Below are 24,994 nucleotides of genomic sequence, written 5' to 3' on the forward strand. Positions count from 1 at the left end.
AGGCATTTCAAAGGCCCACTGGAAAATATTTGGCACTATCAAGCTGGGAATTAAATGCCTTTTATTGGTGTTCGCAGGCAGAGCTCAATAATCTACTACCGTGATCAGGTAATAGTGCAGGCCTGTCTCCTTCGTTCTCTTCGGCCTTAGGAACGTTCCCCTCTGTCCTGTTGTTTTCTGTGTTGGCGCTATGTATTTTGAGGCCTCAGACTGTTAATACAGGGTAGGTTGGATAATTATGGTAGCGTAGAACCAGTAGGCATCTCCTCTGAGAGGATTGCAGTCAATATCTCACTTGAGGATGTGTAGCAAATAGGACCTACTGTATGTCGTCCCCAATTCTCGTGGATTCCTGTGGAGTCGGGCCTCAAGCGCAGTTGCCGTCTGCAGTTGGTCTGAAGGCTCCGCCTGCCGACGGAGAGTCATCCTTTCAACATACAGGTATATTGAAGGGGCAACGGTTGAGGGAAGTCGGACAGGGCGCGATTGTGTTGTCAGTCGGCCACCGGGGTTAAGCACAGAGTAGGCCTTACCTGTAGCTCCAGTGTAGCTTCGGCCTTCAGGGATGTCGGGCGGCCACATAAGTTACTTCGCCTGGTCTCTGCTATGGCAGAAGGTAACCGGGTTGGAGCTACCGCAGTTCTCTGGTAAGTTGTTTTGCGGCCTGCAGAATCAGCGCCGTCCGAGTGTAGAGAAGGCGGAGGGGGATGTGTGCCATCCAGTGAGAGCATGCACTCTGGAACCGCAGTGGCCAGGAGGAGTTGAGAAGGGGGTACTCTGCATCTTCAGCAAGTCCAGGTAATCTTGGGGGCTTGATCATTCCTATTGGGGCTCTCGGTGTACACAGGATTATTGTCACGGCGCTGAGGGCTGCAGAGCTCAGAGTTTTTGTGATTTACTCAGTCAACCATCTTGGCCACACTGCCGCAAAAAAATTAACATTACTTCTTATATGTTTTGTCCCTGTCGCCTCTATTTTCTATCAGAGGGTTTAGTAGTATCAGTGATTGGCTATGTGTGATGCTAGACTTACAACTGTTTCTTTTTGGCAGTGATAACTTAATCTCATAAATTAAATCTACATTTTTGAGTAACTTTACACCTTGTGTTCGTAAATAGCTAAAGTAGTAAGCTTACTCAAAAGGGAAAGGGTCAATTACACACAAATTACTCTCAAGTGAAAGTTACCTCTGAGAACAATCCAGTTAGTTTTTAAGTGGGCTCGCTCTTTGACAGGCAGCCTGTGTAGTGATCTGGGTGTGGCAGTGGTGCTTAAAGCGCATATGAGCCATTTTTGCTTCATTTTGTTTAGTGGTTTTTCAGCAAGACCTGTAAAAATGCTTCGGCAGAAATCAACCTAAAAGTGTACCATGGTGAAGACTAGCAAAATATATTGGGGTAATTGAAGGAAAGAGAAAATAATCTGCATTGACCATAGTTGATAAAATGTGCTTTTCTGTGAAGAGAAAATGTGACATTTTTGTTTAAGGTCATGCCTAAATTACAGATCTTTTGAACTGGTTGGAGTGCAATCCACGAAGTAAGGCAAAAATAAAGAAAGCTGTTTAAGAGTTAATTAATCACAGACGTTCAGGTATCTGATTTTTCCAGGCAAAGCCAACTAAGGTGTGTCTATGTTTCGATAATAATGTAAAAAAATTGCAATCGTTTTTCAATTACACCATGCACACTTACTGAATTTTGAAGCTCCTTCCAGCCTCCCACAGCTTGGAAATTTCTAAATTCTTCACTGAACAGTCGACCCCCAATTCTTCGTTCCAGGTAAACTGTGTGACCTTCATTCAACCTGGTAAGAGATGGAGTATTAGATGTGTGCTTCTGTGCTGCCAATCAGTAGGAAGGAAAAGTGCAGTAGGCAGTACCAGCTTTTATTACTAAGGGTTTACTTCTGCACTGGTGGTTAATTTGGGCTGAAAGTGCTTCTGCCAACACACAAAGAAAGCCTTTGTCCGGAATGAATGGCGGGGGCACTTGATGTAGCAGCCAGCTGCCCTCTTTATTTTGTATTATAAAAAACAAACCGCCACAAAATAGATTTGTTTTATAAAAAAGAAAAAAAATGTGGTTAGATACAGGGACATTTCTCCCTACAAGATGATTTTCAATGCGCTCAAATGGAAAGGGCACACAGGGTAAATCTGCGTTGTGAAGCCCACCCTAAGCAGTGTTGGCTCCAACTAAAGCCACTAGCAGTGGTGGCTGGCAGCTTTAGGAGGGAGAGGGGCGGGCGGGGCACACACACACACACACTCATTCTTTCACACACCGACACGCACAACCAATAACAACACTCATACCATTCAAACATGCAATCACGCACCCAACATTCATTTTAAAACATCACACACACTCATTCTTTCACGCATGCACATCCATTAACAACATTCATACCATTCAAACATGCACGCACACACCAAACATTCAATTTGAACCATCACACTCACACACACTTACCTTCGGCCTCCAGGTCCCAGGAGGGTTGGGACTCCTGCCTTCCCTCATTGGCTGACCATAGGTCAGCCAATGAGGGAAAGCAGCAGTCCCAGCCTCGTCACAGAGTGGGATGGGGTCAGTGAGACTGCTGACCCCACCCCACACTGTGACGAAGAAGTATCACTGATTGACACTCGCCCTGGGCACTTCAGGGCTTAAACTGAAGCACCCAGGGAGAGTGTCAATTGGTGACGCTTTCCTCGGCACCCAGGGGAGGGCCTGGAGGCACCTTTGCTGGGCCGAGGAGGTCACGGCCATAGGAGCTGTGACCTCCTCAGCCCAGCAAAGTTCAGCTCAGGCAGCCAGGAGTCTGCGCAAATCGCGCATGTCTGCTCCTGGCTTCCTGAGCTGAACATGAAGAGTGTCTGTCAGGCGGACCTTTGTTCATCCTGACAGACACTCTTCATGGGGGGCAAAAGGTGGGGGGGCGTGGCCCCTCCGCCCCAAAGGACGGGCCGCCACTAGCCTCCAAATTGCATCCTACAGAAGTGAAAGGCATGCTCTTATTCACAGTACTACTATGTCTATTTAAATGTGTCAAGGGTTTATGAAATGAAGACCAAACATAACTATTGCCAAGCCATCAAATTACTCTCAGGGAAGGAAAAGTAACAGGAACAAACTGACCACCAGCTACTTAACTACACACAAGACTCCCAGGCTCCTATTTTTGGGAAAAAGAAATAGTATCTCAAAAGCACTTGCCATTCACAACACCCAGGAAAAATGCTATTATGTAAGTAATTGTTGGGCTTGGTCCTTTCTGCAGCGTCATCCCCAGACATTTTGTCTTCACTCTTCCGTTTTTGCTGAAATCGTTTTTGTTGGCCTTAGCACTCTGTGCGCTTTACTTCTGCTAACTAGTCCTAAAGTGTATGTGCTCTTGCCTCAAAACCTGTTAAGATTAGCTTATATGCAATTGCCATATTTAATTTACTTGTAAGTCCCTAGCAAAGTGGCACAATATGTGCAAGGGCCCGTAAATTAAATGGTAGTAGTGGGGGGTGGAGCTTGGATGCCGAGGGGGCGGAGCTTGGCCGCCAACAATGATGGCCACTTATCACTGGAGCTCCTGTTTGCCACGGGCTGCCTGAGCAGTTTTCCACAAGTTCGGGGACACCATCTGCCCGCATCTTGCAGTAGCTAAGCCTCCCACTAACGCAGGCATGGATGGCAGCCTCAGTAGCCTCCCTCTTGCTGCTTAGCAGGGTCAGTGGGCCTGAGCAGCCACACCAACAACACATGGGTTGTCAGTGCAAAGGCAGTATTCCTCGTCCCGGGGCCGGCCCAGTCTCAGCTCCAGCCTACTAGCTACTTGGAGCCAGCGGACTTCCTACAGGGGCCACTTGACCCAGTCTTCCTGTGTGTCAGCCCTCCATCATTACGTATGCCGTCTGCTGCTGCAGCAGCCTCTTCCAGGCCCCCGGGGGGTTGTCTGTGCCCGATCAGCTATGGGGCTTATAAGTGGGAAGCCAGCATGGATGCGGCTTCACCCGCTTGAAATCCGCGCAGCCACCCTTTTGTTTTCTGGTGCCCCCCCGATCCTGAGGGCCTTTCTCCTGGTGGCTTTCCATTGGACGTGGGTCAGCCGCATCATCTCGAGGATCCAGCACACTGCTGCCAAGAGGCAGACACATCACAGCAGGGGCCTCCTTGCCCTGCACTTTGCAGGCCCTTCCCCTCCTCCCACCCCTTTTGTCTGGGGTTCCAACCAATGGGACAATGGCTCTGTGACCACTGAGCGCAATAATATCTTCATAGGGCCTTGGGCCAGCCCTCTCTGCCATCGCCATTTTAGGGCTGTGTTTCCTGAAATGTGGAGCAGGAGCCTAATGGCGGACACAAGGGATAGCCCAGTTGCCGACACTCGGAGGGTTCCCTGTGCGGTTTACTGGGGCTGGCTGTCTACCTCCCACCGCTTTTCAGACTGTCCCCCTTCAGCCTCTACTGACTGTTGGCTGCTGTCCTCAGCCTGGTGATAGTGGGCCCATCATCTTCAGATGCTGGAAGGTCTCTAAGATTGGTACGAAGGTCTGGAACCTGCCTCTGCTCCCTCCTGTGGCCCACTGGTGGCCCTCCCTCACGTGTCTTCTGGACCCCGCAGCCTCACTATGCTGGGTAGGCCCGCTGGCCCTCGCTCTGTGCCCAGATGGCTAATGCTCTGTATCTGACTGGCCCACATAGGGCCCCTGCTCTCCCTTGTACTTTTGCACCTGGCCTGTTGCAGGGTCGTTGACACGGGGCTCCTCAAACCCCCTTCCCTTCGTGTCACACCCAGCTCCTGCTGCCCATGGCCTCCACGAAGGCATCCAGCCAGTTGCCTTTTACTGCCGGCATGGCCCAACACAAAACATCCCGCGCCGGCTCCACAGACACACCCGGACGGACCGCAATTTGCAGGAAATCATAGCAGTCTGCACAAGCTGGAACTCATGGATGCTGAGATCGCAGACCTCAATACAGATACAAAATCCATCAGGATGTTCCAATATCGGCTGGATGGAGTGGAGAACCGTATTTGCTGCGCTGCAGTTGTGCATAATGATTGTTGAGAACCTCTGCCCCAAGGTCACTGATCTCAAGGACAGGGGTGGAGGGACGAGAACTGTTTTTTTGGCTTCCTAGAGGGGGTGGAGCAGGATATTGCGGGGGCACTACCTCTGTGACATCCTCCTGTGCCTCATGGGCCTGTTCTTCACCCCTCCCCCTTGAGATACAGCAGGCCCATCACATCCAGACCCGCCGGCCTCTTGACTCTGGCAAGCCTCACCCTCTCAAAGCACGCTTCCTCCAGCACTCCGAGACCAGGCAAATTCTGACCATGGCCCCTACAACTACTAAGGCCATAGGATACACATGGCCACAAATTTTTCCCAGGAGACCAGTGATAAGAGACGTGCTTTTCTAGCCCTGCGTCTGGCTGTGTGCAGGTGTGACATCGAGTTTGGCTCATTTGAACCGGCTCACATGTGAATCAACATGGATGGCAAACCCTGAGGCTTCCTGGACCCCAAAGATCTTCAAGTTTTCTTTCGCTCTTTCCAGGAGTCTGACATGGACACTACCCTAGCACTGCTGGGCCAACATCCAGCCAGGAACCTCAATTCTCACTTTCACAGCAGGAAGGACAGCCATCAGGGCAGTTGAAGAACTCACTCAGGAGGTGGGAAGAGATAAATCCTGCTCTTGCTGAAGATGCCAGAGACCCCTTCCTAAGCAGTCAAAGACCCCCGGACGACCCCTTCGACATCCACCTATACCGACAAGTTGAGATTATCCTGTTGTGTTTTAATAATTGGATTCTTTATCATTACATATATGCTTCTTCCCAGTTTGTTGCTGGTTACCGGCTATGTATTGTTGCAATGTTTATTTATTTTTGTGGTGCAGTGCATTGGGGAGTCAGCGGTGTATGGCAGGGGTTCACTGATGATGACAATGTTTGATGATGTTGTTTTTGATGTTGCCTGCCATTTGAACCTTTATGATGGTGTTTGTCAGGGAGGTTAGGGGGTCCTTTGCACCTACCCCAGCTGTGTCCCTGTTGTTTCCGCTCTGCCACTCCTCCCACCAGCCCTCCTCTTCCTTCTCCCACTGGCCATAACATGCTTGGTGCTTCCATCTCTACATTTTCCTCCTCCCTTTAATTACCCTATCTCTCCCCGGACATACCACTCGTCAGGTTCTTGTTTCTAACCCAGTTGGGCATTCAGGACCCAGTAGTTATGCATGTTCTCAACTCCCGACTAAAGTGTTCTTGGTTTCCCACCCTGATCTTCCCTCTTTTCTATTCCTGTTATCGGACTCCACACCCCTATCTCCCTAGCTCTCACCTCCACCCCCATCTACCCTTCCTCGCCTCCCTCATCACTTCCAGCCACTCCATCTCCTCTTATCTTTTTTCCTCCCCTATCACCCTTCTTGGCAGCCCCCTCTCCTCGCCCCTTCTACGTGCTCCACTGACCTCCCACTAGTCTGGTTCACTCATTCTCCTCTAACCTGCTATTCCCTGAAGCCCACGGCGTCGCCCCCGACGGTTCTGTCCTGGAACGTCAGCAGGCTGATACTGACTTGATGCAGGAGACTCATCTCACTGGCCGAGTCTGATAAACCGGCCCAAACTCAGGCACAATGGTCATTCACAGCAGCTACCCCTATGATAGCCAACCAGGGATGCCCCTCCCACTGAGCAAAAGTAGGGTGGCCGTCTTGCTGTGACACTCTCATCCCTGTGTCTTGAAAACGTGAAAGGACCCGGAGGGAAGGAAAATGTCACTTACCCAGTGTACATCTGTTCGTGGCATTAGTCGCTGCAGATTCACATGTTGTGCATAGTCCGCCGTCTGGTGTTGGGTCGGAGTGTTACAAGTTGTTTTTGTTCGAAGAAGTCTTTTCGAGTCCCGAGACCGAGGGACTCCTCCTCCTTTGTTCCATTGCGCATGGGCGTCGACTCCATGTTAGATTGTTTTCCCCGCAGAGGGTGAGGTAGGAGTTGTGTATGTTAGTAATAGTGCCCATGCAATGGAATAAATAAGTATGTACCAACTAAGGTTTAAGTAATATATTTACAAATGTACAAATGTTGAAGATAACTTCCAAACGGCTACAGGCTCCCGGGGAGGCGGGTGGGCACATGTGAATCTGCAGCGACTAATGCCACGAACAGATGTACACTGGGTAAGTGACATTTTCCGTTCGGTGGCATGTGTAGCTGCAGATACACATGTTGTGCATAGACTAGTAAGCAGTTATCTCCCCAAAAGCGGTGGCTCAGCCTGTAGGAGTGGAAGTAGTCTGAAATAAAGTTCTTAGTACGGCTTGACCTACTGTGGCTTGTTGTGCGGATAGCACGTCTACACAGTAGTGCTTAGTAAATGGGTGAGGCGTAGACCATGTGGCTGCCTTACATATCTCGTTCATTGGAATGTTTCCTAGGAAGGCCATGGTAGCGCCTTTCTTTCTGGTTGAATGTGCCCTTGGTGTAATGGGCAGTTCTCTCTTTGCTTTAAGGTAGCAGGTTTGGATGCACTTAACTATCCATCTGGCTATACCCTGTTTTGATATTGGGTTTCCTGTATGAGGTTTTTGAAATGCAATAAACAGTTGTTTTGTTTTCCTAATTTCTTTTGTTCTGTCAATGTAGTACATTAGTGCTCTTCTGATGTCTAATGTATGTAGTGCCCTTTCAGCTACTGAGTCTGGCTGTGGGAAGAACACTGGTAGTTCTACCGTTTGATTTAAGTGGAACGGTGAAATAACTTTTGGTAAAAATTTTGGATTGGTTCTTAGGACCACCTTATTTTTGTGTATTTGAATAAAAGGTTCTTGTAAAGTAAACGCCTGAATTTCACTTACTCTTCTTAGAGATGTGATGGCAATGAGAAATGCAACCTTCCACGTTAAGAATTGCATTTCGCAAGAGTGCATGGGTTCAAAAGGTGGGCCCATGAGTCTTGTTAAGATGATGTTGAGGTTCCATGAAGGAACAGGTGGTGTTCTTGGTGGTATAATTCTTTGCAGGCCTTCCATAAACGCTTTAATGACAGGTATCCTAAATAGTGAAGTTGAATGGGTAATTTGCAGGTATGCAGATATTGCTGCGAGGTGTATCTTTATGGAAGAGAAGGCTAGATTTGATTTTGTAAATATAGCAAGTATCCCACTATATCCTTTGGAGATGCATGTAATGGTTTAACTTGATTATTATGGCAGTAGCAAACAAATCTTTTCCATTTGCTTGCATAGCAGTGTCTAGTGGATGGTCTTCTAGCTTGTTTTATGACTTCCATACATTCTTGGGTGAGGTTTAAATGTCCGAATTCTAGGATCTCAGGAGCCAGATTGCTAGATTCAGCGATGCTGGGTTTGGATGCCTGATCTGTTGTTTGTGTTGTGTTAACAGATCTGGTCTGTTGGGCAACCTGACATGGGGTACTACTGACAGGTCTAGTAGTGTTGTGTACCAAGGTTGTCTTGCCCATGTTGGTGCTATTAGTATGAGTTTGAGTTTGTTTTGACTCAATTTGTTTACTAGATATGGAAGGAGAGGGAGAGGGGGAAAAGCGTACGCAAATATCCCTGACCAGTTCATCCATAGAGCATTGCCTTGAGACTGCCTGTGTGGGTACCTGGATGCGAAGTTTTGGCATTTTGCGTTCTCCTTTGTTGCAAATAGGTCTATTTGAGGTGTCCCCCAAATTTTGAAGTAAGTGTTTAGAATTTGGGGGTGAATCTCCCATTCGTGGACCTGTTGGTGATTTCGAGAGAGATTGTCTGCTAGTTGATTTTGGATCCCTGGAATAAATTGTGCTATTAGGCGAATGTGGTTGTGAATTGCCCATTGCCATATCTTCTGTGCCAGGAGGCACAGCTGTGTCGAGTGTGTTCCCCCCTGTTTGTTTAGATAATACATTGTTGTCATGTTGTCTGTTTTGACAAGAATGTATTTGTGGGTTATGATGGGTTGAAATGCTTTCAACGCTAGGAATACTGCTAACAATTCGAGGTGATTTATATGCAGCTTTGTTCGATGTACGTCCCATTGTCCTTGGATGCTGTGTTGATTGCTCCCCACCCTGTCATGGAAGCATCTGTTGTTATCACGTATTGTGGCACTGGGTCTTGGAAAGGCCGCCCTTTGTTTAAATTTATACTGTTCCACCATAGAAGCGAGATGTATGTTTGGCGGTCTATCAACACCAGATCTAGAAGGTGACCCTGTGCATGTGACCACTGTGATGCTAGGCACTGTTGTAAGGGCCTCATGTGAAGTCTTGCGTTTGGGACAATGGCTATGCATGAGGACATCATGCCTAGGAGTTTTAATACCGTCTTTGCCTGTATCTTTTGTGTTGGATACATGGCTTGTACTGTATAACCTTGTGAAAATTTTGAACCCTTTGTGGACTTGGAGTGGCTATTCCCTTTGTTGTGTTGATTGTCGCTCCTAAGTATTGCTGTGTTTTGCACGGCAGAATGTGAGATTTTGTATAGTTGATGGAGAAACCGAGTTTGTAGAGGGTTTGTATGACATAATCTGTGTGGTGTGAACACTTTGTGAGGGAGTTGGTCTGGATTAGCCAATCGTCTAGGTACGGGAATACGTGTATATGCTGCCTTCTGATGTGTGCAGCTACTACTGCTAGGCATTTTGTAAATACTCTTGGTGCGGTTGTGATACCGAACGGCAACACTTTGAATTGGTAATGTATTCCCTTGAATACGAACCTTAGGTATTTCCTGTGCAAGGGATGTATCGGTATATGGAAATATGCGTCCTTTAGATCTACGGTTGTCATGTAGTCTTGTTGCTTTAGCAGTGGTAACACGTCTTGTAGCGTGACCATGTGAAAGTGTTCTGATTTGATGTAGGTGTTTAGTGTTCTGAGATCTAGGATTGGTCTCAGTGTTTTGTCCTTTTTTGGTATTAGAAAGTACAGTGAGTAAACTCCTGTGTTTATTTGTGTACATGGTACCAATTCTATTGCGTCCTTTAGCAGTAATGCTTGAACTTCTAGTCCTAGAAGGTCTAAATGCTGTTTTGACATATTCTGTGTTTTTGGTGGGACATTTGGAGGGAGTTGGAGAAATTCTATGCAATAACCATGTCGGATAATTGCTAAGACCCAAGTGTCTGTTGTTATCTCCTCCCAAGATTTGTAAAACTGACTTAGTCTTCCCCCCACTGATGTTGTGTGAAGGGGTTGAGTGACTTGTGAGTCACTGTTTGGTTGCAGGGGTTTTTGTACTTTGAAATTTTCCCCGGTTTCTAGGGAATTGTCCTCCTCTATACTGGCCCCGAAAGCCTCCCCTTTGGTACTGTCCCTGGTAGGTAGACGGTGTAGATTGTGAGGTGCTGGCTTGTGTGGCTTGACCCCGAAACCCCCCTCTGAAGGTTGTTTTGCGGAAGGTGCCGAAAGTGCCTCTGCCCTGCGGGGAATAGAGTGCGCTCATGGCCTTGGCTGTGTCCGTGTCCTTTTTCAATTTCTCAATTGCCGTGTCCACTTCGGGTCCAAACAATTGTTGTTCATTGAACGGCATATTGAGCACCACTTGCTGTATTTCCGGTTTAAAGCCAGATGTGCGCAACCATGCGTGCCTTCTTATGGTTACTGCGGTATTTATTGTTCATGCCGCTGTGTCCGCTGCGTCGATAGAGGAGCGTATTTGGTTATTGGAGATGTTTTGTCCCTCCTCAACCACTTGTTTTGCCCGTTTTTGAAATTCTTTGGGTAGATGCTCGATGAGATGCTGCATCTCGTCCCAATGGGCTCTATCATATCGCGCTAGGAGCGCCTGAGAGTTCGCGATGCGCCACTGGTTTGCAGCTTGTACTGCAACCCTTTTCCCAGCTGCGTCGAACTTGCGGCTCTCTTTATCTGGAGGTGGTGCATCGCCTGATGTGTGCGAGTTGGCTCTCTTGCGAGCTGCCCCTACCACGACTGAATCTGGTGGCAGTTGTGAGGTGATAAAAGCAGGGTCCGTGGGCGGTGCTTTATATTTTTTCTCCACCCTTGGAGTAATCGCTCTACTTTTGACAGGTTTTTGAAGATCTGCTTTGCGTGCCTTAGCATTCCTGGAAGCATAGGTAGGCTTTGGTAGGAGCTATGGGTGGAGGAGAGGGTGTTGAAAAGGAAGTCATCCTCGACAGGTTCTGCGTGTAACGACACGTTATGGAATTCTGCTGCCCTAGCTACCACCTGTGCACACGCTGTGCTGTCCTCAGGTGGTGAGGGCTTGGTAGGGTACGACTCAGGACTATTGTCTGATACTGGGGCGTCGTATAGGTCCCAAGCGTCCTGGTCGTCTTGGCTCATGGTGGTATGAGCCGGTGAATGTGACAGAGTCTGTGCCGGTGATGTGTGAGTTACAGGTGGAGGAGAGGGTGGCGGAGTTACCTTCTTCACCATTTTTTGTGGTGTTTGTTCTTGTGTTTGGAACTCGAGTCTCCTTTTTCTCCTGATTGGGGGAAGAGTGCTGATCTTCCCTGTCCCACTTTGTATGAAGATCCGCTTTTGTGTGTGGTCTACATCAGTGGTCTGTAACTCTTCTTCAAATCTGTGTTTGCGCATTTGAGAGGACAGTGATTGTTCCTCTGTATATGAGCTGGCAGTTGGTTCGGTTGCTGGTCGTTTTGGCACCGAAACTGTGTCTCTGCTTGTTTTCGGCTCCAAGGAGAATTTTTTCTTTTTCGGCGTTGAGCTTTCTCGGCGTCGATCTTCCTCGGTGCCGCTGTCTCTGCGTCGAGCAGCTTCGGTTCCGCTGGCGTCGATCTTTTTCGGCAGCACTTTCTCGGTCCCGAGATTTCTGCGTGCCTGTGTCTCGACCCGAGTCGGACGATCTCGGCACCAGTTCGGCCTTTTTCGGTGCCGATGGACGGTCACCTACTTTATGGGTTGAGCCATGGCCTGTTGGCAGTGGCGTCCCCTGGGCCTAGTCTGTTTTCTTGTGTGGTGCTTGCTTCGACGTCTTACTCACGGTTTCTTCGACGTCGAATTCCTCTGAGTCCGATTCATGGATGGAGAAGGCTTCCTCTTCTTCTCCTTGTCCCTCGAACTCTCGGTGGCCTGTCGGCGTGGACGCCATCTGCAATCTTCTGGCTCGCCGGTCACGGAGCGTTTTTCGGGACCGAAACGCACGACAAGCCTCACACGTTTCTTCCTTGTGCTCGGGCGACAGGCACAAGTTACAGACCAAATGTTGGTCTGTATATGGATATTTATTGTGGCATTTAGGACAGAATCGGAACGGGTCCGTTCCATCAGTGTCGATGTTACACGCGGTCGGGCCGACCAGGCCCCGACGGGGATCGAAATTACCCCGAAGGGCTACCGGAGCTCTTCACAATTCAGTGTCGATTCTATTCTTACCCGATACCGAGCGAAACAATACCGACGTAGTTTTCCGAAGTTAAGACTATCTTTCCGTCCCGAAACCCGGAGCGAAAAGGAACACGTCCGAACCCGATGGCGGAAAAAAAACAATCTAACATGGAGTCGACGCCCATGCGCAATGGAACTAAGGAGGAGGAGTCCCTCGGTCTCGGGACTCGAAAAGACTTCTTCGAACAAATACAACTTGTAACACTCCGACCCAACACCAGACGGCGGACTATGCACAACATGTGTATCTGCAGCTACACATGCCACCGAACTGTATATTTTTGCCTGCCTCAGGATCTTGGATAGTTGTTTGTGTGGCTTTGATATACGCCCTTGTACACCATCATCTCCGCCTGAGACGTGTCCTTGCCAAACTAGGTTATGCACTTGTCCTGTTGGGCAGCAAATGGAACTTGGCTGTGGATGTTGTCCTTGACTGCACCGGACCAAATGATTGGGTGGCTAACGTGGACAGGGCCATCTTGTGTGACATCCAGGAAGACTATGGTCTACTCAACATCTGGCAGCTTCTGCACCCGACCAATAAGTTGTATAACTGCCTGTCCACAGTCCAGGTATGCAGTGCAGGCTGGACTTCTTGCTAGTCTTGCACTCCCTCACCCCGCTGGTATCAGATGTTCATATCCCGGCAGGCTCTCTCTGATCATTCCCCCATCAGTTTCAGCTGCACTGGAGTCTGACCTGGCAGATTCAGAAGCCCTCGTGGTTTAATGCGACTTACTACATGCAGTCCGAGAGGATGTAGCACCTCTGCCTTCATGTCCAGACTTATCTCAACAATAGAGGCTCGATGGAATCCGCACAGATGTTCTGGGGGGCGGCAAAGGCCACGATTAGAGGGCAGCTCATGCGTGATACGTCTCTTCACGATAGGCAGAGGGTGGCTGTCTTAGAAGCAGATATCTATGCTCTGACATGGCTGTACACTGCCCAACCCTGATTCCACTCAAGGGTCTGTGTTGAATCAGCATAAGAATGCGGATGTCAGAGCTTGAAGGCTCGGGCAGCGCCAGAAATGTTGTCATTGAGACAGGCATTGGGGGGAAGGTAGAGGTGGTACGACCAGCGCCAGTCCAGATCCAGGCATGGATCCATGGGTGCCCCTCGGAGCTAAGGGCAAAGCTGCTGGCTTGGAACCCGAAGGGGCCCCTTCCAACTCCGCAGGGCGTATGGCCTTATAGAACTCTTTCAATTGGGCAGGCGTCGCTCCGGCTCCCAGAAACTCGGGGAGGCGCAGTCTTGGCCCGATGCAGGCTCAGCAGAGGTCGATGGACAAGGAGAAGTCGATGAGCGCTTTGTCTTCTTCTGACTGGGACTCCGCGACCACTCCCGTAACCTTCTCAACTGGGACCTCGACCTGCGCAGAATCAAGCGTCAGCATCAGCTTCAGGAATCGCTCCCTCCTTTGGATCCATGGCTCAACACTCTGAGCAAGACTTCGGGCCATGGTCGCGCTCCAGGCACCAAAGACACACGAGGTGCGCAGCCGTCACTGACACCACCCGATGACACGACCCACAGGGCTTAAACTCAGCCTTCCGCAATGAAATCCTCGACACACCAAGAGTAGAAAAATAGAAAAAAGGCCAGCCAAAAAGTGGCTGACGGGTAGCTCTCTTTAGATCAGTGCTAGCTGGCACAGAAATAAAAGAACTAACATCAGCACACCGGGATGGTGCCTATAGAGAACCCGCAACTTCATCTGGCATGGATGACGACTGACACAGAGCTCCTTTTTGTGGGGTGTTTTCACTGTTTGAAATGTTGCACAAATAACTTACACAATACTTCTAAGTTAAGCCTAACTGCTCTGTGCCAAGCTACGAGAGGGTTGAGCACAGGTTAATTTGGGGTTTGCTTGTGCCTTAATCTGACAAGGATTGTGGTGGCTGCCTGAACAGGGCTCGCACCCCAGTCAACCAACAACCCAATTTCTCACAGTAATACTACACATGTGCCAAAGCTACTGTTAACAAAGCGAGTGTGCACATTTCCTGTGCTGCTCACAGTGTATCTCAACTTGCAGTACAGGGCAGACTCTCAGACTGAGGAAAGTATATGTAGGAGGCTGGCTCAGTTTACTGTGTTTACCTGTAGTGTGGCACCCTATGCTGAGTCCAGGAAACCTTTAGAGATAGTGAGTAGTGTCCAGATAGCAAAAGCTCTCTAGGGGTATGTGAGGCGAGCACCGGAAGCTTATCCAGGAGGAATGTAAAGCACTTGCAATACCACAGTAGTCAGACAGTAACTCACTCACAAGAAAGAACCACACAAGTGCTGCAAAAATAAAGGAAAGTTTATTACTGCACTTCTACTATACTAGCATTGGTATATCTCTCTTTGGAGACATCTACACACAATATATACACTAAATAACCAACAGAAATAGCATAAAATATACAGGGCCGTATGGGAGGGCCAAACCATATACTAAGAAAGGGGAATGTGAAATAGTGAACCCAACCAAGGTAAGCGTGATAGCTAGGGGCTGGGGATAGATAGAAACACCAAAGGTAAGTATTCCCAGCGATCAGGTGCAATGTAGTTACCCACTCAGTCATCCCATAGGCTAACACAGGGAGTGGAGGTTGGATTTTGTGGGATTCAGGACCCTCCCCAGTGGACCCAGAGGAAACCAGCAAACAGTCAGCGGAAGCCTCGGCTTGATCAGCTGCTGTCACAACCCGTGGACCAACGCAAAAAGAACAGTTGATGGACGGAATGTAGAACAAATCAAACATTCACCCCCAGTCACAGATCTGGGTTTAATCCATCAGTTTTTTTGCTCACCATACCATTCCAGTTTGGACCCAGTCAAATGCAAATCAGTCTTGACCCTGTTCCCGATGGGAACAGCCCAGCCCGAACTGCCAGACCAGGTCCTCCCTGGACCAGAAATAAGCATCCTGGGACCAGTTTCGGAGTATCACCCCTCTTCAGCCCGGCTAGCTTGAATCTGGTGGCATAGTGAGCATGGGACCCAGACTCAGAAATGCGATCCATATGAATACATTATTTGCTCCTCAGGAAAGCAAGGAGATTAGTCTGTAGGTGAAGGTATGTGTTAACTGAGTGAGGTACTGGTCACCAGTGCCTTCCTGCAGGGTATGATGCAACTAGAGTGCTGAACTGGGCCAAACAAAAAAAACACAGAAGGCAAGGCCAACCAAAACTTGCATTTTCAGTGGTAGCATTAAAAAGTACGTAAAGGGAGGCGTGACGGGGGTGGCCAAGATGGCAGACGGCCTCTGGCTATCTCCCAGGCCCCTGGTACTCGAATCTGCCTGAATCCTATGTGCTTTATGGCCCCTAGAAGCAATGGAACATGTGGAGGAACACCCCAGCAGACCCCTTTTGGTGGTGCTGGGAGAATGCATATGGAGGAGGTAGCACAGTCGTGAGTGGTTTGGGGCCTTTGGCTATGCATCACACTGTGGCTGAAAAAAGAGCAGCGGCGGGCGACACCTTAACTGAGAGGGAGTCAGAACCTGAGATCCCAACAGGAGGGAGGAGAGGCACCCGGTGTCTGGCTCCCAGGAGTCAAGGATTGGCCTAATCATTGATAGAGCAACAGCAGTAGGAGCCTGCAATGTGAGCCCAGGGTGTGGCACAGTCCTGCTGTTAGCAGGGTTGGAAGTGGAAGGAACAATGGAGATAGCAGTCCTTGATGAAAGCCCGTGGGGTGACCCTAAAGCTGCCAGCGGGGACAGTGTGGGAACCTGGCACCCGCTGAGATGTAGAGGAGACCGAGGGACAGATCTCCTGGGATCATGGAGCCCATAGAACAATGCAATGGAAAGCACACCACACAATTCAGCTGTCTCCCCCATTTCTCACGCTGCCCGGACCACAGTTCTGGCTCTGGGATAAGTGGGTCAGTGCCACTACCCTCCCAGTGTCCAGAATGACACCCAGTAGGTGGGCAGCTACAAGCAGGATATCAACATCCCACGTCTCTCCGAGTGCCCAGCAGAGATATAGGGGAGGAAAGATCTGATAGCGAGGGGCAACATGAGAAGAAGAATGTCCCCTCCACTCCAGGCACAAATGAAAACTGACAAATTCACCACTCTCGGGGAACAGGAGACTGCAGTGCAGCATGTTGGGACTCAGATGTCAATTAGATCCTACAAGTCATCCAAGCTTCTCGCACAGTATTGGAGAATAAGACTGGGGAGGTTAGGACAGATGTGGTGTTCTTGCTGCAGGACATTCACAACTTTGTGGACAGCATAATGTGGGTGGAGGATATGCATCTCTGACCTAGAAGACTAAGAAGCAGTGCTTAAGGCAGAAGTGGTTTGCTTAACTGATGTAACTTGTATCCAGGAGGAATGTGCAGGAGACACAAAGAATCAAGCCCACAGGAACAACCTTTGCTTCACAGCTTTCCATTAGGAAGCTGAAGGGGCAGCCCCAGGGAAATTGATTTGTTGGAGGACTGGATTTTAACTTGGGCCCAAGGGAAAAGCTGCTGTCCTCTTTTGTTATTGAGCGAGCTCACCGTTTATTGACAGTGAAACCCCCTTCCAGGGCACCTCTCTGCCCATAACGTCAAGATGGTGCTGGAGTGTGGTTCCAATTCACCACAATTCTTTTCTTTCCTGATTACACCTGGTGATTTCAACAGGAACGCAAGTCTTTTGATGCTGTTAAACAAATAGTGAGGGCACTGACGCTGCAATGAAGGCTGAAAGAGCTTGGCGACAAAACTATAACACTGAGGACAGGGACATGTATAAAATAGCACTTAAAATTTAAGGAAATAGGGAATTAACATTACGTAGAAGGGAAGCAATGTGTATTATGAGATTAAGGGCAGTAGAAGATGGATTGAACACAGATAGAGAATTAGAATACTCCCTGGGTGACTGAATGTACTACTTTGAAGGAGGGTGGATTGTAGTTTTTATGTAATAGTGTTGATAATATGGCATTTGATTGTGGGGTGATTTGCTTGGGACACAGTTCATGTGATGATGTTCTATTGGCATGATTTGGTTTGAATTAATTATGAACTGTGAGTCATTGTGACATTATAGGGTGAAAAGACAGTCTTCACATTATTGGGCACAACTTGAAACTTTCTAAGCACACAGCTTGTGTGATGTTGTCTCTTCTTTGAATGTTCTGTTTATAAAAAATGTTGTATTATGATTTGTGAATCGCTGTGACATCTGTTATTACTGTGTTGGACAGTATTTGTAACATTCTACGTGGTGACATTATATAACAGGTTTTAATATTTTACTTTTCTCTCACATTTTTCTCCTTTGACTGTGCATCCTTTTACACTCTACTGCCGTATTGTGTACTTTCTAGGTGGCAACTTTATATTAACTAATTCTCACAGCTTCAAGTAACAATGGTTTGTTGTCTCAATACCAATGGGTGGGCGGGACTATATCTTTGAACAGTTTAGTTGAATGTCTTATTGTTTATACATACTGCAATATATTTAGGAATTTTTAAGGTTACAGTTAACAAAGAAATATGCGCGCAATTATTGGCCTGTTAGGAAGGGGAGAGTGTTATTATTTACTTTTAAAAAAGGGGATCCTTCATCTTATACCTTATCGTTATTATAGAAGGAGAGTGAATAGGCATTGCAATGGCTGTAGTCCGTTGTCTAGTTCTAGTAGAATACTAGAAGATTAGTTCTTTTACTATTTTGTTGGAGGTGGAGCCTTCATTAATGGAGGAAGGCAACGCCGGTCTCGGCGGTTATATGAGCGTTCGGCGACGAGAGGAAGGATACCGGTATATTGACCGACGTTCCATTTTTGTAGAGTGTTCTGAGGTAAGCGGCAGATAAAATTGATGGAATTGGACATCTTAGAGTAATTGTCCGAGTTGTAGCGGTGATATGAGGCAGACTGGTTAATTAGGGTAATGTAGGGCATGGCGGTTGTTCGTGCTTTGTCATTAATTTGACAGGCACACTATGGAGGTGCAATCAATATCTGTATTGGAGAATGAGATGAAAGTTAAAACGTTTCTGGGAAGGCATCGGATTAGTTATGTTCGTGTTTGTAAAGTCTAATGTTGGTGCCTCAGTCTGTGTGGTTACAAACAATATTTGTGGATTTAGTACAAAATAAGGAGGGTGACAGTATTTATAAATATCTAGACAATTCCTAAATAAAATCTTTTGTTACAGAACAATCTCTGGAGATGAATTAATGAGCAGATTGAAGACGACAACTATAGAGTAATGGTGACAGGGGAAGAACTACTGATTAGTAACTTCACTTAGACAGTATATTGGATTACCTTGAGGGAATTTCAGACCGGGCTCGTATTCCCGGGGTCATTTCAGGTACCTAGGGTGCACGGCTCTTCCTATTTATTGGTGCTGTGACAACAAATTGAGGTGTAGTTTCATATGAGGGCTAACTTTAATTCTCTGTCCTTGTATTAGGTTCCCCTTTCTTCTTTCCTATATTTTAAGACATTTGGAGCGCATGCATATTTTGTTTTTTCTCTAATTCACAACGTGGTGATTTTTAGTGCATGTATTAGGGTAACCACGGATTGGGTGCATGTTAATATCAGGAATGGAAAACTCTCAGAATTATCGGAGTCACTCAGTACACTTACTCACGTAGTTTCTTTTGGAGATGAATTTGCCTGATGACACTAAGATACTATGGATTGGTTAATTTTTTTAATAACATTATATTAAAAGACTGTGTTTTCCTTTAAATGGCTCTTGGTTTCCAGAATTTTAAAATATATGAGATGCGACTAAATTCCAGCCCTGAGGAAGTCAAATGACGAAACACGTGTTGGCTGAGTAGTCGTTTTAAAGAACTTGGACTTGTTGATCTATTTTAATCAACCTTGAGGATCAATGTATCAATTGAAGTAAAAATCTAATGGACAGTGGCAACACATGGAACAACCCTGATGTTTCCAGTTTATTCTTAAGGAGATGGACTGATGAAATTGGACTTTAATTTTGTTTAGTTTGTGAAAGGAGTTTTTTGAATGTGGGAATGGACATTAATTAGATATTTAAATAGAAGATTTAAGGTTTACTTGACATGCTCATTGTGTATATTTTTGTATTCTCATTATTTAAATAGGTGAGTGGTTACGCATGTAGGATAAATACACTAACACACGAGTGATTTTTATAACTGGTAACTTACTCTAGGGCGACGGATGCCTCAGCGTGCATATAGGTAGCCTGATTGATTTCAGTCAGCAACTGGGGTTAGGGTGTGTTTCCCATAGTAGCGCACCGTTTCATATAATTTGGATAATTTGTAATTACGTTGAGAAATTTCCTTGGTGCACCAAATCTCCTCTGTAATACACCTATCTAGCGTACGAATTGTACGATTTACTCAGATCTAATTAATTACACTGAAAGGAAAATTTATGAGGGGAGGATAGAAAGGGCAGAAAACCAACCATGAGAAATTTTCATAGCAGTGAAAAGCTTCACAGATCTGGCTGCCTGACATCGGAGTAAGGTTCCTTCGGCAAAGTGGTATATTCAACTGGTTAGCTTTTTTCAAAATAAAACAGAGGGCATTCAGAAAAGTTTATCTAAAACAGAAATTTCAGATGCAGGCTCTCTGTCCCCAACTAGGCCCCCGTGCAATGTTTCAGGCTCCTTGTAGGAAGCTGGCTCTGTATTCACTATTTCAAAGTAAGGAATAGTATGCACAGAGTCCAAGGGTTCCCCTTAGAGGTAAGATAGTGGCAAAAAGCGGTAATTCTAATGCTCTATTTTGTGGTAGTGTGGTCGAGCAGTAGGCTTATCAAAGGAGTAGTGTTAAGCATTTGTTATACATACACAAGTAATAAATGAGGAACACACACTCGGAGACAATTCCAGGCCAATAGGTTTTTGTTTAGAAAAATATATTTTCTTAGTTTATTTTAGGAACCACAGGTTCAAGATTTACATGTAATACTTCAAATGAAAGGTATTGCAGGTAGGTACTTTAGGAACTTTGAATTAGCCAAATAGCATATACAGTTTTCACATAAATCACATATAGCTATTTTAAAACTAGACACTTAGTGCAATTTTCAACAGTTCCTGGGGGGAGTAAGAGTTTGTTAGTTTTTGCAGGTACGGTAAACCACCTACAGGGTTCAAGTTTGGGTCCAAGGTAGCCCACCGTTTGGGGTTCAGAGCAACCCCAAAGTTACCACACCAGCAGCTCAGGGCCGGTCAGGTGCAGAGGTCAAAGTGGTGTCCAAAATGCATAGGCTTCAATGGAGAAGGGGGTGCCCCGGTTCGAGTCTGCCAGCAGGTAAGTACCCACGTCTTCGGAGGGCAGACCAGAGGGGTTTTGTAGGGCACCGGGGGGGTTGGGGGGGGGGGGGGGGGGCACAAGTCCACACAGAAAGTACACCCTCAGCGGCACGGGGGCGGCCGGGTGCAGTGTGCAAACAAGCGTCGGGTTTGTAATTGAAATCAATGGGAGACCAAGGGGTCTCTTCAGCGATGCAGGCAGGCAAGGGGGGCTCCTCGGGGTAGCCACCACCTGGGCAAGGGAGAGGGCCACCTGGGGGTCACTCCTGCACTGGAGGTCGGATCCTTCAGGTCCTGGGGGCTGCGGGTGCAGTGTCCCTACCAGGCGTCGGGTTCTTAGAAGCAGGCAGTCGCGGTCAGGGGGAGCCTCGGGATTCCCTCTGCAGGTGTCGCTGTGGGGGTCAGGGGGGCAACTCTGGCTACTCACAGTCTCGCAATCGCCGGGGAGTCCTCCCTGAAGTGGTTGTTCTCCACAAGTCGAGCCGGGGGCGTCGGTTGCAGAGTGCCAAGTCTCACGCTTCCGGCGGGAAACGCAAGTTGTTTCAAAGTTGCTTCTTTGTTGCAAAGTTGCAGTCTTTGGTGAACAGAGCCGCTGTCCTCTGGAGTTCTTGGTCCTTCTAGATGCAGGGCAGTCCTCTGAGGCTTCAGAGGTCGCTGGTCCCTGTGGAAAGCGTCGCTGGAGCAGTGTCTTTAGAAGTGGGGAGACAGGCCGGTAGAGCTGGGGCCAAAGCAGTTGGTGTCTCCGTCTTCTCTGCAGATTTTTCAGTTCAGCAGTCCTCTTCTTCTTAGGTTGCTAGGTTCTGGGGAGCCCCTAAATACTGAATTTAGGGGTGTGTTTAGGTCTGGGGGGTGAGTAGCCAATGGCTACTAGCCCTGAGGGTGGCTACACCCTCTTTGTGCCTCCTCCCTGAGGGGAGGGGGGCACATCCCTAATCCTATTGGGGGAATCCTCCATCTGCAAGATGGAGGATTTCTAAAAGTTAGAGTCACCTCAGCTCAGGACACCTTAGGGGCTGTCCTGACTGGCCAGTGACTCCTCCTTGTTTTTCTCATTATCTCCTCCGGCCTTGCCGCCAAAAGTGGGGCCGTGGCCGGAGGGGGCGGGCAACTCCACTAGCTGGAGTGCCCTGGGGTGCTGTAACAAAGGGGGTGAGCCTTTGAGGCTCACCGCCAGGTGTTACAGTTCCTGCAGGCGGAGGTGATAAGCATCTCCACCCAGTACAGGCTTTGTTACTAGCCACAGAGTGACAAAGGCACTCTCCCCATGTGGCCAGCAACATTTCTGATGTGTGGCAGGCTGCTAAAACCAGTCAGCCTACACGGATAGTCGGTTAAGGTTTCAGGGGGCACCTCTAAGGTGCCCTCTGGGGTGTATGTTACAATAAAATGTACACTGGCATCAGTGTGCATTTATTGTGCTGAGAAGTTTGATACCAAACATCACAGTTTTCAGTGTAGCCATTATGGCGCTGTGGAGTTCGTGCATGACAGACTCCCAGACCATATGCTCTTATGGCTACTCTGCACTTACAATGTCTAAGGTTTTGCTTAGACACTGTAGGGGCATAGTGCTCATGCACCTATGCCCTCACCTGTGGTATAGTGCACCCTGCCTTAGGGCTGTAAGGCCTGCTAGAGGGGTGACTTACCTATGCCACAGGCAGTGTGAGGTTGGCATGGCACCCTGAGCGGAGTTTTCTTCCCACCAGCACACACAAGCTGGCAAGCAGTGTGTCTGTGCTGAGTGAGGGGTCCCTGGGGTGGCATAAGACATGCTGCAGCCCTTAGAGACCTTCCCTGGCATCAGGGCCCTTGGTACCAGGGGTACCAGTTATAAGGGACTTACCTGGGTGCCAGGGTTGTGCCAATTGTGGAGACAATGGTACATTTTAGGTGAAAGAACACTGGTGCTGGGGCCTGGTTAGCAGGGTCCCAGCACACTTCTCAGTCAAGTCAGCATCAGTATCAGGCAAAAAGTGGGGGGTAACTGCAACAGGGAGCCATTTCTTTACAACCGCCGACTTCCCTCATTAATAGTGTGGTTAAATCATACGCCAAAATGTTGGCAAAAAGGCTCCTCTGGATTATACTGGCACTAGTACACCCGGACCAATGTGGTTTTATGCCTTAGCACAGTACCAGGGATTGTATTTGTACGGTGCACACAGAAATAGCATATCGATGGTGCATGGCAGACAGGTGGGCATTCTTGCTCATATATTCTGAAAAGACCTCCGACTCCCTAGATTGGATTTTTTGGGGGGGACGTGCTGGGCTATATCAGTTTCGGGCCTTGATTCATCTCTTATATACAAGTCCTCTCTACCAGCCTCAAACCGCAGCCCTTCCAGATACAACAGGGCACCAGATAGGTTTGCCCATTGTCTGCCTTAATAACTGCCCTGGCAATGGTGCCCCTGGCAGAGTGGGTGAGATGCTATGCGCAGGCGTGAGGGTTCTACTGAGGGAATGGCTTGGAAGACTGCATATCACTTTATGCAGATGACATTTTGCTGTTTATGGCCCTTCTAGAATCCACAGGACCACTTCTTCTCCAGATGTTGGAGTTGTTTGGGCAGGCCTCCGGTTTGCAGGTTAATTGGATCAAGTTCCTCTTGGTGCCCTTGAATGAGGCTATGAGACCAACGAGCTGGCAGATCCAGATTTTAGTACACTAGTTGAGTTTCCAATATCTAGGCATTGTAACTCTGCTGCCGCCCCTCGCATGGACCACTAAATTTGCCTCCCTAGTTGACAGGATGCAAAGGGACCTGGAGAAGCAGGCATAGTTCCCACTCATCTGGGGTAGAGTTGCACTTTTTAAGACAATGGTTCTGCTGTGCTTTTTATATGTTCTTCAAAACGTCTCACATGCAATCTCTCTGGAGTTGTTTCTGGAAGTCCAGGAGAGGGTGCAGTCCTTTCTATGAGTCCACCAGGTCTCATTTATTGCATTCAGTAAGGGTACTCAATCCACATTCAACAGGGGAATGGCGACAGTAGACATATGGTTCTACTCCTGGGCCTCGCAACTGGTGGCTCTAAATGACTTGCTTCAGGGGAGCTGAGTAGTTCCCAGCCTTCCTCACTAAAGAGATCTTCTGGGATGTGACAATATCCCAAGCATGTATACTGTGCACTGATCTTGCGTGCCCTGCCATAGCTTTCCAAAGTGGTATTTCAAGAGTGGAGGTCAGCACAGAGTGGTTCTGGGTGGGACAGGAAAATCACATTGAAAGGGTAGTTGGCTGGGTTAGACAGTGCAACTTGAGGCGTTCAGTAGGTGGGATCTCATGCGTGTCTCTAGGCTGGGGGATTTTTCCCACATGCGGTCCTAGCAGGAACTTTAGGCAGACTTCAACTTTAACCGATCCCAATTTTACAAATTTTTACAGATCTGCCATACCTTACAAGGACTCTATTGGTGTGGCCCCAGAGTCAGCACCCTGGAAGCACAATTGATGATATTGAGGATATACACGCTGAGACAGGGAGGGATATCTCACTTTTATAAATCTTTAGTCATCAGCTCGCCGGATCTCTCTGCCCCCTTGAGAATGAAGTGGGAAGCGTGAGTGGGCTCCCTGGAAGATGGTGAATGGAGGGAGGTCTTGATGGTGCCAAGGGAGTTGGCAATCTCTTCCAGACTTTGTCTGGTTCAAATTAATTTTGTGCATATAACCCATCTGATCTTGATGCGCCTGCGGAGAGCAAGATGTCTCCCTCCTCCCTCTGCCTTTTTGAGATGCGGAACAGAGGGGGGAGACCTCTTCCATGTGGTATGGTCCTGTTGGGCAATCACGAAATATTGAGTAGCCATCTTCCACACCCTCCCATGGGTACTGAAGAGCACCACAGACCCATCACTGCGGGTGGCTCACCTTGGTGGTGCACACTATCTTTACTAGGAACACTGATTGCAAAGAGACATTGCCCAGGCGTTGGCGAATCCTCCTCTGTTAACGGCCTGGCGTAGGACGATGGACTGGTGCACCAAACTGGAAGAACAGATATATATGGCGATGGGGTGTCCACACTAGCACAAGAAACTCTGGGGCAAATAATGGACCCAAATTATGGGCTGGAATGACTTGTATGCTAATATTGTATATGATGTTCATGAGTGTGCTGTACTTGACCTGGAACGCTGTAAGGGTAATCACTGTCTTTATTTTGTTTTTAAAAAGCAATACAATTTGGTTTATAAAGAAATGGTGTAAAGGAAAACCCACATCACTGCAAAGTTATATTGGCTCTTCCATCTCAAGATTGAGAGAAAGTGAGCAAGAGAGAGAGAGAGAGA

At 47.9% G+C, this 24,994-nt stretch overlaps 1 protein-coding gene across 1 annotated transcript in view; it reads right to left on the reverse strand.

Moving 5' to 3' along the window:
- The window catches only part of LTA4H (leukotriene A4 hydrolase), a 326,790-nt gene that overhangs the window by 99,943 nt on the left and 201,853 nt on the right, over positions 1-24,994 (reverse strand). Inside the window, exon 11 of the mRNA XM_069229606.1 lies at positions 1,696-1,807. Coding sequence (XP_069085707.1) covers positions 1,696-1,807 — 112 coding nt within the window. The remainder of the gene's footprint in view (positions 1-1,695; positions 1,808-24,994) is intronic.

Source organism: Pleurodeles waltl, chromosome 4_1 (assembly GCF_031143425.1).
Source record: "Pleurodeles waltl isolate 20211129_DDA chromosome 4_1, aPleWal1.hap1.20221129, whole genome shotgun sequence".
NCBI classification, from domain to species: Eukaryota; Metazoa; Chordata; class Amphibia; order Caudata; family Salamandridae; genus Pleurodeles; species Pleurodeles waltl.